The following is an 18,849-nucleotide window of genomic DNA, read 5'->3' on the forward strand; positions in this document are numbered from 1 at the left end:
GATGTGTGAAACTGTGACCATATTTGGAAAATATAGTCTGCCGTATCATCAAACTCAAAATAAATTCGGAGTTCTTAAAATGACCAGTAAGGCATTCAGTGATCTGACCCAACCCTGCTTCTCCCCCGACCTCATCCCCTACATTTCCTTTTGTTCCCTTTAGTTTTGCCACAATGGCTTCTTTGCAAGGCTTTGAATATGCCACACTCATTCCAACATCAGATCCATTTTATGTCACTTCTCCCTTGAATGTTCTTTAGATCTTTGCCTGGGTCTTCCCATTCTTTTTATTTAGCCATTCAGTCTCAGGCACTGTCTTGTTTGCTACTTCCTTCTGCAGCACTCGGGCCTTCATCAACTCTTGGCATGTTGACATAGAGGAAAATTCTTGCACTCTGTAACAAGCTTGTTTCCAGGTAAAGAACGGTAGAGCCAAACTGTGCATGCCCAGATCTCATTTTTATCAATCTGACTAAAGGGAGAATGAAAGGAAGGGAATAAAGGAAGTGTCAAAGATGACTCTTAGACTTTAGATGAGAAACAGGATAAATTATGTTACTGTTTAATAAGATAGGAAACATGGTAGGAAGATTATAAATTAAATTTTAAAAACACTGAGTTTCAAGTGTCTACAAGATACCCATGTAAGAAATACTAATTAGGCTTTTGGATAACACATTTGAAGATACAGATTTTGTAGTTGTATTAGTCTTCTATTGCCTATAATAAACTCCCCTAAACATAGTGGCTTAAAAGCACACACAATTATTAATCTGGGCATTGGTTAGCTGGGTTCTCTGCTTAGGGTTTCACCAGACTGAAATCAAGGAGTTGATTGGGGTTGTGAGCTTACCTGAGGCTTAGGTCCTCTCCCAAGCTCACTGGTTGTTGGTAGAATTTAAGTTCTCACAGTTCTAGGACTGAGGCCTTCAGCTCCCAGAGGTAGCTTACTGTTTCTTGCCATGTGGCCTTCCCCACAGTATGGCAGTTTGCTTCTTGAAGGCCAACAGAAGGTATTTTTGCCGCTTCAAGATCTTTTTTATGGTTCAGCTGCTTAAGAGAGGCTTATTCAGGATAATTTCCCTTTTGATTAACTCATATTCAACTGATCAGGGACCTTAATTGCATCTTCAGAGTCCCTTTTGCTGTATCATAATAGGGTGTATGTATATATGTGTAGGTGTGTGTATATGAAGAGATTTATTAAAAGGAATTGGTTTATGTTATTATGGGGGCCAAGAAGTTCCACGATCTGCCACCTGCAAGCTGGAGACCCAGGAAAGCTGGTGATGTAATTTAATTCAGTCTGAGTTGAAAGGCCTGAGAATTCAGGGAACTGTTAGTATATATAGATTCCAGTTTGAGGCTGAGGGCCTGAGCACCAGGATTGCTGAGGGCAGGAGAGCAATGTCTCAGTGCAGTCAGGTAGAAGGGTCTAATTCTTCCTCCCTCTTCCTTTTTGTTTTAGTCAATCCCTCAAAGGGTTAGATGATGCCCTCCTACTTTGGAGAGGGGGAGCAAACTGCCTGCCCTACTGAGTGCATCTACTCAAGTGCTAATTTAATTCGGAAACACCTTCAGAGACACACCCAGAAATGTTTAGCCAAATGTCCCTGTACCTTGTGCTCCAGTCAAGCTGACACATAAAATTAACCATCACAGAGGGATTTGGGGAGATTCACAAGCTACATTGCAGCCACTGCCATTTTCTAAAGTTCCCCTTTTTCTGGTCTTCCAGATTTTTTTCCCCTCCGTGATCTTTACAATTAATGTTATATACTTCTGTAGCTTCTGTTCTGCCCCCTCCTCTAAACCCTAAAAATGCTTTCCCTCTTTTATTTATTACTTCTTCACTATCAAATTAATCACCTTGGGCATGCCATGCAGTCTCTTTCTACCTTTAGTTGCACTATTTTAAAAATGAGAAAGCTGTAGTCAGTTTTGACTTTTCATTGAGGAATTTCACCCGTGTTCTTGACTAGTGGTAGCAGGATCTAATTTTTAAGTTGACATGAACTTCTTGGCAGTGCAACTTAACTCATTCTCGGATCAATGTAAATGTGGTCTCCTTAAAGGATATTTTTTTTTTCCCATGAGATTTATCTGTTGTGCTGTTACTCCTTCAACTGTGTACCCGAGGGTGGTTATCTTACCTAAGTCATTCTTACTCTATTTTAGGTTGTATGGTTTATTCTCATTTTTGAATAAGCTGCAGTTTATTTACCATTATGACTAGAGGTCTGGGGCATAGATTTTCTTGATCTGTTCTGTTAATGCTTGAGTTCAGTGTGTAAGGGGAAAGGATTGTGTGTATTTTATTGCAGAAAGTCTCTGAAATAATTTTTAGCTACAAGGAAATAGATCTATTTCTGTGACTCATCATTTTCTCATATATGGTACTAGGTAAGGATTTAATTTTGTAAATAGAGATGTAAGATTTCCAGAAAGAAAGCTGCAACGATTGAAATTTCCAAAGAATATTAGATTTTCCATAAATGCTATTATATATAGAAAATTGGAGCTTGAAATACTAATAGGTAACTGTGGTTGATAAAATTTTCCAAAAATGTCATGGTTTTCATGAGAAATAGAGTTCTTTTTAGTTGTTTTCAAGTGTAAGCTAAGTTTTTTTTTTTTTTTCCAGCTTCCAATAAAAACGGGACAGCAGAACACACATACCAAAGTCAGTACCGAACACAACAAGGAATGTCTTATCAATATTTCCAAATACAAGTTTTCTTTGGTTATTAGTGGCCTCACCACTATCTTAAAGAATGTTAACAATATGGTGAGTATTTGGGTTACTGTTCATTGGGGGAATTTGCTTAGATTTTTTTTATTTAAAAATTTGGAGCAGTATATTTTGAAGTATTTTATAGAAAGTCATTTTCTGTAAACTCTGGATATAAACATTCTTCTTATTTTGTAATAAACACAGGTAACCTTTTCATTTTTATTTTAGTTTTTGATTCTTTCCCTTAGATACTTCTCTAATTTGTAACCCTATCTCTTTGTTCTTTTCATTATTTTTCTGAAATTAGGATTTCATACAGATTTTTTGTGTTAGATGAATTAACTATAGTAACCTATTAAAATATTTTCCTTAGCTTCTTCTTTTAATGTTTACATATTAGGTTGACCTAGTCCTAAGTAGATGATAAATAACATAAGATAAATAAAATAATGACCTCATAGTCCTAAAATGTGAGATTGCTTTTATGAAAATATTGTTTCATTTTCTTCCTCCTGTAGCACATCCTGTAGTAGTTAGACCACACATTGTTGAAACAATTTTCCTCAAATACGAATTTCCTGAAGTTTTACTCCACTGTCAAAAGCTTATAATTCTTTTTTCCCCATTTTGTAAAATCTGTTTACCTTCAGATTTACATTACCTAGACTTAAAGGTACTCCAGGTGTTTTCTCTGCACCATGGAACATATTTCTCCTGTTTCTCTTAGGTAATTCCTGTTAGTTTCTACCTAAAATCTCCTTTATACTCAGTTCAAATCAACTGATCTAGATATTTCTTGACTAAATTTAAACTGTTCTGTTTGTATTTAGCACTTATAACCACAATTTGTATTGTTTGTATTGAGTTATGAAACTGACTTCCTGTTGCAGATTGTGAAAATCAGTCCCATTTTTATAGTCATATCATCTTTGATGTTTTCTTTTTAAAAAGGTGATTAGACAATACCCCAAACTTACAAAATTGATAAACTGGAGGTATGAGCAATCATTTCTCTTACAAAGAAATTTTCTTGTTATGGAAAATATAAATCAAAGTTTTCTTAGAAAAGCAGGGCATTTTATAAATATATAAAGTGATTTACAGAATTCTTTTAAGGTTTTGTGGAGCTCTTCTTTTGTACAGTGTGTAGGGCACTGTGATAGGATTTTACTCATATAACAAGTGGCTATGCTTCCAGTTATACTGAATTTTTTACTTTTTGGAAGCTTCTTGAAATTAGTATTTATTTAGTGCTTATTGAGTAAATTGAATTGTGGAAACCATTGTCTCTTGTTGGTTAATAGTGTAGTATTCAATTTAAGAGTAGGGAATGCATAAAATTCACTGTAATTGGTGTTCTGGTATTTTTTGCTGTAAGAATTTAAACAGTATTTTGTGACATCGAAGTGTGGTTAGATGCTTCATTCAGGATTTTGGTAAAGATCTATTTGTATATTTAAATCCCATATATTTTTAAAGCATTACTGTTACAAGGTTAATGGCAGGCTATAAATAAATGCCAGCAGTTTTGTTTGCTTGATAATTTACTTTGTATGAGCATTAGGATAAAGTCAGAAATAATGAATTTAAATATATCATAATCTGAGAGATAAAATGGAAGACTGTTGATTTTCTTGACCCTTAGGGAGTCCTACACTTTTCAGATGTGTGCTGATTGATATTGGAGAATAATTACCAACTTCTAGTGTTCTGAATATTTTTGCTTTTAGAGAATATTTGGAGAAGCTGCTGAAAAAAATTTATATCTCTCTCAGTTGATTATATTGGATACACTGGAAAAATGTCTTGCTGGGGTAAGTAAATTATTCTTATGTAGGCAGGTTTGTGAATTTAATTTTGAGTTGATCTGATGTACTTAAGTATAGGTATGGGAGAGGAGAACAGTCATGGATTTTTTTGTTTTTTAGACAGAGCTGGCTGGGTGGCATAAACAAAGTTTCGAGAGAAAATTATTTTCTCATCTTTTATAAATAGATATTAGGTTTACTTATAAAGTGTTAAGCTTGAGCCACATATGTCTCAGGTCTTTTAGAAACAATTTTATGAAAAAAGGTTACTATTTGATATAATTAATTTCTTCAGATATTGTTAAGCCTGTGTGTCATTGCTTAGCTTTGAAAGACTATGATGCAAAAAAATCAAGAGTAATCTCCTTTCCCCCACATGAATCTGATTTTAATATTTTACCCTTTAAATCTATGTAAAAAAGAGAGCTTAAAAAGTTAAAAGTATTACTGATAGCGTCCTACCTTAAGAACACTTGCTATTTATAAATACGAACATATAAAATAGATACGTGAGGATTAGTTGAGTACAAAACAGTTCTTTCTCAGGTTTCCTCTAAATAGTTATCTCATTGTACTTCAACCATGACTTAAAAATTAGAATGTTTTCAAGACTGTTTCTGTTGTTTAAAGCAAAATGTTTCTATACTTCAGTAGCTCTAATTCTTCCTCGAACACAAATAGGAGTTTATATAAATATATCATACCTCCATTTTAAACATCTGTCTATTCAATATGTATTGGAGTTAACTTTTTTCTTTTATTCTCTGATGTTCCTTTGGCACATCATTTACTTTTATTCAGAATTGCTTTACTCTTTCACATATGTTATAGTTGTTCTCTAAAATGCATTTAGATGGTTGGGACTTTGATACACAGGACTGATTGTGTAGTTAAGAAGAGAGGGAATGGTCAGAAGTGTTTTGGGGGAAGTGATAGATTAGGGAGTTGGAAAGATAATTACATTCACGCAACTGTGTATTCTTAGAGAAGTATTTGTCTATAGGCGTAAAATCTAAGCGTAATGTTTTAAACTCTTGTTGACCATGGCCGTATTCCAGAATTGTGAGATAGTGTTTTTAAGTTTTCAATTTAAGTTGAGGGTGAGCTAGTTCTGTTTTAGTTCGGTGCTTTCTATTATTTATGAAATGCTGTTATTCATTTGTAAAATGGAGTAAAAGAACAAAAGGGCTGTTAAATAGGATATGGAATTATGAAGGTGGAGAGTTTTTAAACTCCTGTATCAGTTCTTTGTAGTGGTTTTATTGCTTTGATTATATAAATACTAGTAGGTCAGCTACTCCCATGTTTGAATGAGAGTAGGATGGTTTATTGCCTCTCTTAATTCTACAGCTTTTCTCTATTAACATTTGTAACTGAGAGGTAATGGTAAATGTGTTTCGTAAAATGATCACTGATGTTACTGGACCCTCTTTGGAGAAAGTCTAATTTAAACGAAAAAGTAGGTATGGTATAACATGTAATGCATAAAATATCTTGCTCTGCTCTACGATTGAAAATGTATGTTTTTTTCGTTAAGTTTGTAATTTAAAAAATAATGCTGTTCACATTCTTGAAAATCGTGTTTTCTTGGATTGCCATCAGTGATTTTATCTTGATTTTCATTTTAGATCAAAGTATGTTGAGGCCGTTTAAGACAAACTGAGTGTGCAAATACATGTTTATCATATAAGTAGTTGAAATAGCTAACCGAAAGTGAACAGGTACTTAACATCATATTAGTACAATTTTGTAGGATTTGGGAATCAAATTTTTTTCCCATATATATGATTATTATTCAAAAGATTGAATACGTCTACAATTTTTATATGCTTACAATTGGAGTTAGTTTCAACATCTCTATTGTTTGGCTAGCCAAACAAGAAATAGTACTGTAATTCAAATTTGGTAGGTTTTGGTGATATCTTTTTATTTATTGTCCATATATTTCAGTGTATTTGAAGCTGAAAGCACTTAGATTGTGAATTCAGAATCGAGCATAGAACACAATTATACAAAATTTCGTTCTTTGTTGTTATACTTAGGGTCACCAAAATTGTCATTCATATATGTTTACTAAAGCCATTAGGTGAAATATTGATGTGGAACAGTATATCTCCAGGATAGCTTATCTGTTGATTGTTTTGCTAATTATAAAGTAAAGATTTATAGAGATCTCGGTGTTAACACAAAAGTTATCAAACTTGGTGTCATTTACAGTGGGACGTGGCATTATGTACTGTTGGTGTGCTAAACTGTGCTGAATTACCTAAAGTATATAACCTGAGTGTAATCAGACTTAGGTTTAGGTTTCACCTAACAGAAAATACAGTAACCAGAAGGACAAGTTAAGTTACACCACTAAGAAATAATCAAATCAACAATATGGAGCATTTTGTAAGGCAACTAGCCCATTTTTTTTAAAATGCCAGTGTTAGAGAAAATAAAAATGATGTATATGGAGTGAGGAGGAGGTTTTTTTTTTTTTTTTTTTTTTTTTTTTTTTTTTTTACAGCTACAGCACCTGGTCTTCCTAGGTGTCTCCCATCCAAGTACTAATCATACCCAACCCTGTTTAGCTTCTGAGATCAGATGGGATCAGGCGTGTTCAGGAAATTGTTTTAGAATAAAGAGACTAAAGGAGCATAACCATGCTGCAATCTATGAACCCTTTCTGAAGCTATGAAAGACATTTTGGGGACAGTTGGGGAAATTTGAATACAGATTGAGTATTAGCTGACACAGGGAATTGTTTATTTTTTTCCTTGGCATGATGATCAATTGAAATTATATTCGAGAATGTCCTTATTTTTAAGAGATGCTGAAGTATGTGTGAGGATGAAGTATGACGATGTTTGTAACTTACTTTGAAATGGTTCAACCAAAACAAAATTATTTGTAATAAGTAGTATCTATCCGTTTTGGTCAATCTGCTTGAAGGCAGGTGTGATTGCCTACTTATGAATTTATTTGGATGTTGAGACTGATGATACAATGCACTCACCAATGAATATGAGTAATGTTTATTTAAAACTCACAACAAACTAGGAATTCCCAGGAGGGGAAGGGCTAATATAGGGATTTGACAAACAGGGGAACAAGTGAACAGGCAGGAGTGGGTTTGGGAGGCTAAAGAAGATGGATGGGGGTGCTGAACTTTTATCGTGATTAAGAGGTGAAAGATGGAACCATCCTCTTTATCAGACTAACTATAAATAGATATAGTAAACATGAATTAGCAGTTATTGAATCGAGGTGATGATTGTATATGGGTATTCATTATTTCAACTCATGTATACTTGAAAATTTTCATAATAGAAAATATTTACATATAAATTTAAGAACGTTTAGAATAATGTGATTATTTCTATTTTAGCAACCAAAGGACACAATGAGATTAGATGAAACAATGCTGGTCAAACAGTTGTTGCCAGAAATCTGCCATTTTCTTCACACCTGTCGGGAAGGAAACCAACATGCAGCTGAACTTCGGAATTCTGCCTCTGGAGTTTTATTTTCTCTAAGCTGCAACAACTTCAATGCAGTCTTTAGTCGCATTTCTACCAGGTCAGTGTGTAAATCTACATCAGACTGTTGTAAGTAATATAAATTTTAGAAGTCTTTCTTTAGACTACATAATAAATAAAAGGTCAACAGAAATGAGTTTGCCCTGGGCTTTTGTAGAAGTTTTATACATTGATTCCTTGAGATTTTAATTAAGTAATATTGTGATATTGTTTGCACAATTAAATATGAGTACTGATATAAACTTAAATCTAAATTTAGGAAGAAATATCAACCAAGACCAGGTGTTTTTTTTTTAAACACTAGATATGAATTTTTGATTTTACTTTTTAACATATTTCTTGAAATGAAATTAGAATAGTTGTAAAGAGTAGTCAGAATTCTAATGATCTCAGTTCTGTTCCTTCTTACAAGATCCTGTTACCAAAACACAACAGAAAACAAAAACTCCAAAAAGTGGACTGTGTTTTAAGTATATGAACTGTAAAAGCTCCCCTGTTGAACATTTACAGCATGTGCTCCACTGTTTTATCCTCATAGTATCCCTGAAATGTAGGTGAGACTTCCCCCATTTCACATTTAAGCAAACCAGTACTCAAAGAAGTTATCAAGGTGACATGCCAAAATGGAAGTCCCAAAATTTTTAAGTCAGACTGACTTCTAGAGTCTGTTTTATTATACCAAGTTTGCTGCTTCCCGGTACTTTTATTTTAGCCACATTTTGATGAAACCCTTTTTATAATATATACTACTGTGCTTTAAAATTGTGTGATAAATATATCCTAAGCTTTTATTCGTGATTAAAAATCATTATGTGATCATCAGTCGTGATATACTGTAGTTGGAGAAATTGGTATAGATGGTGCTCTATGGAATAGAATTATAACTGACGGTAGCAAGTAACTCTGGAACTTGCTTTCATGCAAGTGATTTGCCTTTCTTATGCAAGTAGAGTCAAATGGGGCCATAATTATGACCCAGTAGGAAATATTACATAAGCCTTTAGCAATTCAGTGAATCAAAAAATATTGCAGAATAGAGAAAAACAATCTTCTTTGCTTATTGATACCTGCATCTTTTGACTTGTCCATGTTGTGTAAACAGTAGACTTCCATTAGTCAGATTCGTTCATTCTTCTGTTGTTTTCCAACAGGTGTGAATGAGAACATATATTGTAATTTGAAAATTTGTGCTATGGTGTTTTGGGGGAATTGGCCAACTTCAAAATCTTGCACTATTTTTAATTTAAAAAAAAAATGGCATTTCTGTCATCACGATATTAGGCCACAGGTCCCCAACCCTGAGGCCTGAGACTGGTACTGGTCTGTGGCCTGTTAGGAACTAGTCTGCACAGTAAGAGGTGAGCGGCAGGCAAGCAAAGCTTCATTGTTGCAGCCGCTCCCCAGCGCTAGCATTTCTGCCTCAGTTCTATCTTAGATCACCAGGCATTAGGTTCTTATAGGAGCACCGGTCCTGTGTCAAAAAGATTGGAGGCCACTGTGCTAGGCAGTAATATTCTTCAGTCTCTCATCAGAATTCTTGGTGCAAAGAAAATTAAAATTTTATTTAATGGTATAATATGAATGATAATGTTTGGTAATGTTTATACAATACACAGTGTCTTCATGAAATCTTTTGAGTGATAACATTTCATATTCTGAAGAATAGTATACTGAAGCAGTAAGGTAATAAACACCTAGGGACTAAGAGGAACAAAAATTATAAAAAACTAAAAAGAAAACAAAACTTCCTCTTTGTTTAGGTGACTACTAGACCAGCCTTACTTACTGTTTAAAATAATCTTACATTGGAGGCAAAAAATGATCAAAATGTGTTTTAGTCTATCCAAGCATGAATTACTTTATAAAACACAGCAAATGTGCTTGCTAGCTTTGAAAACTCTAGAAAATTTTTTTATGAGATTTTGCAGCATTAGCACATGTAAGAATAGACAACTTTTGTGTATTTTTTAAATCTAGCTCACTGTGTCCAGAATAGAAGTTATGTCTCCAGAATAAGCCAGTTTCTTTAGCTTTCAGGGGACAGACTGCTCAGAAATGGGATCTATGAAATACGTGTTTCAGACAACTAACTACATTGCTGTTTCATTTAGTTTGTGCCAGAAATAGGAGCTGATCTCGTTAGAGGACCACTCACCAAAAAGACCATTGTGATGGTTTAATTTAGATGACATGTCTTATGACAGTATCATGAATATTTGTTGTGCTTGACCATTCTACCTGTCTACTGACATTTCTCTTTTAGGATAACGTTAGCTTTTGATATTTCTGTCTTTTGCTTTTCTTTAAGGGAATATGGGCTACAGATTTTATGCCATGTTCTGTGGCTTATAGTACTCTTATGTAGAGGATTAGCTGCTTTCTCCATAGACTTATTGTACTACCGTATTAGATGTAATTATATTTTTAGTGGGAGGGCCCTGTGGAATATCTGCTTTGACATAAAACCAGAAACAGAAGACTCAGTAACTTGAAAAGTTCTGTTTGATTCTTTTACAAATCTGTCAGGTTTTTTTTTTGTTTTGTTTTGGTTTGTTTTTTATGTTTTCAAAGTTATTTCCCATTCGTCCCGAGAATACTCGCTGGCAGCACTTGCGATTGCAGCATTTACCCTGAGATAACCCACGGATATCAGTCCTGACCTTACTCTCATAGTTTGCCATGAAACATCTTGCTTTTATTATTATTTTCACATTGCTCTAGTATATTGATAGTCTTTGGAAACAAATGACATCATTCTATTTATAGCATTCTGTTTTTAGTAGTTCACTGAAAATGTCAAATCCTAGAAAACGTAGCGTGATGTTAAATGAACGCTGGCAGACAAGCTGCACTTTTTTTCCCAAACAAGAAAAGCATTAATTGTTTTAAATTTCTTATATGTTTCTAATCATTTAAAGCATGGTCTATATTATCTTTAAGATTGTTAAATGATCTTGTATATTTATATGTGCCAACTCTTATTCAGTGAATTGTTTTCATTCTTTTGTAAACTTCGATTACAAATTCATCTCTAGTGCAGTTTGTGTTCTCTTTGGGAATCTCTTGCATTTACTTTTGCCAAGTGCCCAGCTCTGGAAATATTTTTTTTTATCAATTTCTCAGCCCTAGATTGGGTAGTATAAATGTGGACCTTAAACCCTTATAAGGTAATAGCCCTGGGTGACATTTTCCCTTACCCTAATCTTAGAGCAGACAAACTTCTTGTGCTGGTAACTATTCTCCGCCCCCCACTCCTCCTCCTCCTTTATTCCTTCTTTCCTTGTGTGCCCATGTGTGCGCACTCTTTCCCTTTCTCTCTGTCTCTGTCTGTCTGTCCGTCGGTCTGTCTGTGTGTCTCTCTCTCTCTCTCTCTCTCTCTCTCTCTCTCTCTCTCTCTCTCTCACACACACACACACACACACACACACACACACACACACACACACACACACTAGGGAGTGCATAGCTCTTTCTAGTCATGTTTTGTACAAAGCCCAGTTTTACTCTATCATTAGGGGACAGGCTTTGTATCCAGTTCTATGTGGATATTAGCCCCAAACTCCTAGGTAAAGGAGAGAAAAAAACCTAACAGCCCGCACCCTTCCTTTGTTGCAAAGCCACACCGTGTCTTCAAAACCATCTCTGGTTTTCAGTTTCTGGACCTGGGTGGTTGGTTGGTGTTTGTTTCACTTTATTACTGTACATTTTAAATACCTTTCTGTTGTTGTTCAGTTTACTTGGTCTTTCTAGATGCTTTAGTATAGGTTTCCCACTTTCTTTTGCTTAAACTACTCTTTATTTGATTTCTCTGCTTCATAAACGATGTTGAAGCTTCACAAAATACCCCTTTCCTATGGAAATAACTGACTGTAAAAGGAATTAAACTTTTCGTCTATTTTTCATAACCACAAGAACCAGCTTTTCCCAAGTTGGTGTTGCTGATTTATTGTAATATTTCCTAAGGAGTCATATTCCATATTTCGAGGCTCTATACAATAGCCGTGGAAGCATGTAAATTAGTATTGCGGACCATCTCATTCTCAGTGTGAACTGCAAAGCTTTTCTTACCTTGATGATATGAAGGGTTTTAATGTAGATGCTTAGAATAATTTTAATGTCAACTATACATCTGTAGGCTAAAGTGGGTGAAAGAATTTCAAGGTGAAGGAATTGATTTCATTTTTAGCAACTAAAAGTTTAGCGAGATGATTAACTTTTTCCTAAACTGTACTAAAATGGTGAGAGTTAATATTATAACATCATGTTGAATTTTTGCCTTTTCGTTATCTCTGTCTCTGCATTTATGAAAGTTAATGCTTTCATTCTCTTTACATTTTTTGATATCTATTAATTGAAATGAGCATGCCTCATTATAAAGCACAATTCAATAGATTAGCAATACCGTAACTTTTGAAAAGCCGACCTCTGGTTAGCGAAAAATGGAGGAAAAGTTTAACCTCTTTTATTTACACTTAGGTGAATTTTTGTTATCAGTTTTAAAAATCTAAACTTTTGTTGTATTAAATTTTTCTACATTTGTGATAACTTCATATTTAATATAAAGGAAATTTGGGGTTTAGGAAGATTTGTGATCTTAAAAACAAGTTCTGTGAGAAAGGGACATTAATCAGATAAACATGTACAGACGATGAAAAATGCAATGAAAAAAAGCTTATTCATTTTTTGCCATACAAAGTAATGTATCTTGTAAATGTAGATAAAATATAGTATTTATCTAATATAATCTGCAGGAAATATGTTTCAGGATCCCCAGTGGATGCCTGAAACCACGGATAGTACTGAACCCTGCATATGCTGTTTCTTCCTATATGCACATACCTTTTCACTTAAAGGATTCACTTTATGGCTTCTTGTTGGTATATCCAGATTGCCAGCATCACTACATTAGTGCTTTGGGACCATTATTAAGTAAAATAAGGGTTACTTAAACACAAGGACTGCAATACCAGGACAGTCGCTATGATAACTGAGACAGCTACTAAGTGACTAACAGGCGGGTAGAGTATACAGTGAGGATATGCTGGACAAAGAGATGTTAAAGAGCAGACAGCATGAGATTTTATTATGCTACACAGAATGTCATGCAATTTAAAACTTATGAATTGTTTATTTCTGGAATTTTCCATGTAGTATATTTGGACCGTAGTTGACCTCTGGTAACAAACTACAGAAAGCAAAAGTGCTGATAAGAGAGACTACTCTACCATTCATGTTTCTGAAGTCTAGTTGATGTGAATAAAAGTTAATAAAATTTATTTTTTTTTTTACTTATAACTTGCAATTTGAATATTAAAAACTTTTTATTATAGAAAAAATTGAAAATACACATAGCATAGTATTTCAGATACCCATACATCTCTCACTCTGCTCCAACAGTTATCAGTATAATCATACTGATGATTAAAAAATAAAAATTGTATATATTTAAGGTGTACAACATGATAATTTGATGAACATATACATAGTGAAGTTTACTAGATTACTATGGTTTCTTTCATCATGTCCCCTAAATTTAGTTATCTTCTTTTAGATTTTGATAAGAAATATATATCCTTATATTTATATGTTCTCTTATAAACTCATCATTGAGGTGAGAAGAATCTGTTGAATTCAGAATTTTGGACTATCTTAACACTTAAGTTGATAAATTATTTTTGGTTTTTACTTTTCAGGTTACAGGAATTGACCGTTTGTTCAGAAGACAATGTTGATGTTCATGATATAGAATTGTTACAGTATATCAATGTGGATTGTGCGAAATTAAAACGACTCTTGAAGGGTATGTTTAAATGTATGATATATCAAAAATTAATCACTACGGGTGAAAACCCAGCATTTTGAATGTACTAATTGTGTTGAGCTAGAACATCAAAGTGGATTTTATAATGCAGATGTCCCTTTGAACTGAACAGTAATATATGGTTCAACCATTTTTGAACTTTTGAAAACAATAAAGAAAATGAGTATTTTAACTCTTGGCAGTGGAAAGTTTTGTTCAACCACAAATTTTTATTTCAATAAAGAAAATATAAGGGTGCTGTGATTTCATTTTTTAGAATTTCATCTCTTAAGGATAGCTGTAGTTTACATAGAGTTATCTGTTTAGGCGTTGTAGTTTAGCAGGGTAACAGTTTCACTTCAGTAGATGAAGGAACCAGAAGATGGTGATCTTATGAGGAGAGGAGGAATTGAGTCAGGAATCTCATTTCTAGCATTTTCATTTTCAGCTATTATTGACTGACTTTGTAGCATTACAGAAACCTTATGTTTTCAGTGCCTAGTTTTGCTTCTTTGTAAAACATAACAATAGTAGTCCTACATGGGAATATATTAATCCCTAATGTGTGATTTTAAATCTTTGGGAATTGCTTTTTATGATTATGTTGATTGAAATAAACTGTCAGAAAGAACTGAGAGTGTTTTTGGTGTAAGTGGGGAAGCGTTAATATAAATCAAATACCAAAGAGCATTATTAATATATTAAATTAATAAACTAAATACCTAAATTCATTTCACAAAAATTCTGTTTTAGCTTATGTAATATTAGATCCTGGCTAACTTAAACTTGAAATCTTATATGATTCACACTTCATTTTACTTTGTATATCGATTAAAGAATTGCCAATAATGTTTTTAATGTCTGACCATATTATATTAATTTTATATTAATTTTGAAAACTTCAACAGTTCTGCAGTATAATTTTCAAAATATGTTTAGTTTTCTTAATATTTGCTTTAAACTCAATAACTAGTTCACTAGAGATGTAAAAAGGCTATACCTATAAAGAATACTATAAGGCTGTGTATTCCATCTGTAGTATCATTGTTCAGAATTATTTATTTTAGGTTATTACGATTATAAAACCAAGCAACAATTAAATCACATTTTAGCTATTCTATCAAGGTATGGATAAGTGTTCAGCAATTTTCTTAGACTATAATGAACCACCATTCAATTCATAGTTGAAATTTCAATTTTGGTATCATTAAACATTGAGAAGTTAAGTAAGGAATTGTCTCTGAATGGTAGAAAAATAGATGATGTTTTAGTTTTCCCTTAGACAATTGCATATTTTTTGAATTTTCTACAATGACCATGTGTTTTATACCTTTTAAAAAACAAGTTATTAAAAACAAAATGAAAAAACCTCACAACAACCTTTGAAGTTCAAGGCTTATTTACTTTTTATTGAGTTTTGTTTTTAGTGGACACAATGAGTTTTTGGTTTATATTAAATGTCTTTACATTGCTTACAAGTAATACTGGAACAAAAGTTTATATCAAAGGAAAGGAGTTTTTACTAGTAGCTCTGAATTATATTTGTGTTAACTAATTAATGTAGAGTTAACTTTAAAAATCTTTTCCCCCCAGAAACAGCATTTAAATTTAAAGCCCTAAAGAAGGTTGCACAGTTAGCAGTTATAAATAGCCTGGAAAAAGTAAGTTATAACCTCTTTGGTATTAAAATTTTGTCAATTTTTGGCTATAAATGTTGCTGTCTTTAGTAATTTTGAATCAGAGTCATGACTTGAGTGACAATTTCACATTAATTTTTGGAAGAATGCAATATTCTTACGAAGGAAATTGAAAGCTTGTGGTACAATTGGAGCTGTATGACATTTTATTTACTATATTAAGAAAATATTTTTGCTTTCACATACAAATATATGTTTTATTATTTGTAGGCATTTTGGAACTGGGTAGAAAATTATCCAGATGAATTTACAAAGCTATACCAGATTCCACAGACTGATATGGCTGGTAAGGATAAGATTAGTTTTTTGTCTTTTAAACTCTTACTTATGAGGTAAAACCTATCACTTCTCTAGTTATTTTGTTATTAAGGTGCTTTTACATCTTGTCAACTTTTATAGGAAATACTAATTTTCTCTTGTAGTTCTAAATTATCCTCAACTCTTTTCCTCTTCTTTGAGCAAATAGATAAAGATGTTTGAAATGAAGCTCTAATCTTTAATTAGAGTTGTGAATGGGATATTTGATGCCTCTTTGTTGTAGAGAAGCACTTTTTTGTGCTCTGAGACTTTATTTTGTATGTAGGGCAATGTGTTTAAAGTAGTAATACCTCACCTAGAATTCCTGCGACACAACTGCTAGGCAGAGAATACAGATTCTTAGTGAGCTTTGGTAATTCCTGTTTGGAAGTGTCCAGTCTTTGTTCCTTGGGTACATCACACTTTTCATAAGACCCTGCCCATTGAGACTGAACACAAGTGTGGCTATTCTAAAACACGGACTTTTCTAGGGTGGATCAAGATAGCTCTTCTAATATAGGGACAATATACCATTGTTCATCTGCTTACCTGAATGAACTTGTTTGTTTAAATGAACTCCCAAGTTTATCTTTTAAAAATGTGGCTTTTGGGTTTTAGGATTATGCCGGCTTTTAATTTATTGCCAGAGATTTTCTTCTCATCTAATAATATCATTTAATATTTCCGTTTTTTACATAGATTGTGCAGAAAAACTGTTTGACTTGGTGGATGGTTTTGCTGAAAGCACCAAACGTAAAGCAGCAGTTTGGCCACTGCAAATCATTCTTCTTATCTTGTGTCCAGAAATAATCCAGGATATATCCAAGGATGTGGTTGATGAAAACAACATGAATAAGGTGAGGAGGGCAAAATTATTTTCATATGTTTAAATGTGAAGCCGTTTATTTTACTCAAGGTATGTATTACTTTATACTTAGCATTCTGTAAGCAGGATATTTCAGGGGGCCATTTCTAATTTCAGTCATTTTAGGTGTCTGTGTTTGCTGACCTTAGCAGTGACATAGTTGTACATGAATTTATTTGGAGGGAAAATAAATTTTACCATTCAGTAATTAAAGACTTAAAACAATCCCTAGTTTCAGTTCATTCTTTTACAAAAAAGACTAAATAATACTTCTGTCAGTGTTAAACATAGTTCTTCTTATAATCACTGCAAGCATTGCCTTACTAGAATTCATCACACTTTTATGGTCTTTTTATTTGCATATACTTTGGTGAGTATCCATTTGCCAATGAGATCGTCTGGTAACTCATTTAGGTGTTTTGGAACAGTTTTCACAACACTTTATTAGGAAGGCAAGATATCAAATATGACCTCAATAGTGAAATTGGCACTATAACAACTGGTAATTTCTAAGGGGCGCTTATAAAGTTAATACCCAAGTCTTATGCTTAAAGAATAAGATCTGGGTATTAATCTTATTGTTTTATTGGAATTTCTATATGCAGTTTGTTTCGTGAATACATTTTTTATTTTTTTGCTACTTTGGGAGAAATATTTTTAGCTGACTAAACATGAAATGGGCTCCTGCATGACTTGTCTATGGAGAGAGATGTTCAAAATCAGCTGATTGATTCAATGCTTTATAAAAATGTTAGCTAGCGAATTTATGCGCTCATATGTAAATAAATGAACTAGATAATCCTTGAGAGTCTCTGCTCCCGTGGTACTCTATTTAGTCCTCTATCATAACTTTTCCATTATGCGGACACCATTTTTCATGTTAGATTGTTTTGGAGCCCTTTAGAATAGTAATTTTTTTTGTTTCTGTTCATTTGGAAAATAGACATGGGTAAAAAGCTATAAATTCAGTAATACTCTTAAGTGAATTTATATTTTAATAATCACAACTGTATCTTTCCAAATGTTTATTGGTCATTTGTATATTTTCTCTGCATTTCGTATTTTCCGTTGGATTGTTTGTCTTCTGTTGATTCGTAGGGAGTATGTGTGTATACTTTTACTGACTTCTCTTTGTAAACTTTGTTTGAGTTTTAGTTTAGCTTTTTTTGTGTCCTAGCTTTTTTGGTCAGATTTCTACCCAAGATTTTATTTATTCATTTTATTGAGATACCATTCACATACTATTATATTCAGTCTTTTAAAGTATACAAGTCAGTGGTTTTAGTGGATTCACAAAGTTGTTCAACCATCACCATATCTAATTCCAGAATATTCTAATCATCCCTAAAAGAAAACTCATACTCATTATCAGCCATTCATTATTTCCCTCTCACCCCAGCCTCTGGCAACCATGAATCTGCTTTTTGTCTCTGGATTTGCCTATTCTGGACATTTTATGTAAATGGAATAATATAATATTTGACCTTTGTGTCTAGAACATCCTGAGATTTTAGAAATGTGCTTCTGTATTTTCCTCTAGTATTTTTCTAGGTTTAAAATTTTAGATTTTTAAATTTTTCTGGATTTTAAAACATTATTAATTTTTTAATTCTCTTTTCTAGCCACGTTCTTTATGAGTTAGCCAGTGTTAATGGTTGATGGGTATCTTTCCATTCATATCTACTTTTTCATTCAAATAATCAAATTACACTTACGTAGAGCGGTGGTTAATTTTTTTCCCCTATATTTTCTATTCTCTATTTCATTTATCTTTGCTCTAATCTTACTATTTCCTTCTTTCTGCTAGCTTTGGGTCTAGTTTGCTCCTTTTTCCCTATTTCCTTAAGGTATACAATTAGGTTATTGATTTTAGAACTTTTTTCATGTGAGAGTTTCCAGGTATAAATAGCACTGCTTGTACTATGTCCCATAAGTTTTACAGTATGTTATGTTTTCACTTTGATTTGTCTGAAGGTATTTTCTAATTTCCTTTGTGGTTTTTTTTTCTTTAATGATGTTTAATTTTCACATATTTGTGATTTTTCCAGTTTCCCTTCTTTTGGGATTTCTAATTTCATTTCATTATAATCAGAAAAGATATTTTAAATGATTTCAGTCTTTTAA

At 33.1% G+C, this 18,849-nt stretch overlaps 1 protein-coding gene across 12 annotated transcripts in view; it reads left to right on the plus strand.

Moving 5' to 3' along the window:
• Window positions 1-18,849, plus strand: part of NF1 (neurofibromin 1) — a 208,471-nt gene that overhangs the window by 37,728 nt on the left and 151,894 nt on the right. For all 12 annotated transcript variants that reach the window (XM_016119150.2, XM_036222971.1, XM_036222967.1 and 9 more), the window contains exons 2-8: window positions 2,645-2,788; window positions 4,465-4,548; window positions 7,916-8,106; window positions 13,760-13,866; window positions 15,460-15,527; window positions 15,774-15,849; window positions 16,560-16,717. In XM_016119150.2, the coding sequence (XP_015974636.2) occupies window positions 2,645-2,788; window positions 4,465-4,548; window positions 7,916-8,106; window positions 13,760-13,866; window positions 15,460-15,527; window positions 15,774-15,849; window positions 16,560-16,717 (828 nt within the window). The remainder of the gene's footprint in view (window positions 1-2,644; window positions 2,789-4,464; window positions 4,549-7,915; window positions 8,107-13,759; window positions 13,867-15,459; window positions 15,528-15,773; window positions 15,850-16,559; window positions 16,718-18,849) is intronic.

Source organism: Rousettus aegyptiacus, unplaced genomic scaffold (genome assembly GCF_014176215.1).
Source record: "Rousettus aegyptiacus isolate mRouAeg1 unplaced genomic scaffold, mRouAeg1.p scaffold_m13_p_6, whole genome shotgun sequence".
In the NCBI taxonomy this organism is placed as follows: domain Eukaryota; kingdom Metazoa; phylum Chordata; class Mammalia; order Chiroptera; family Pteropodidae; genus Rousettus; species Rousettus aegyptiacus.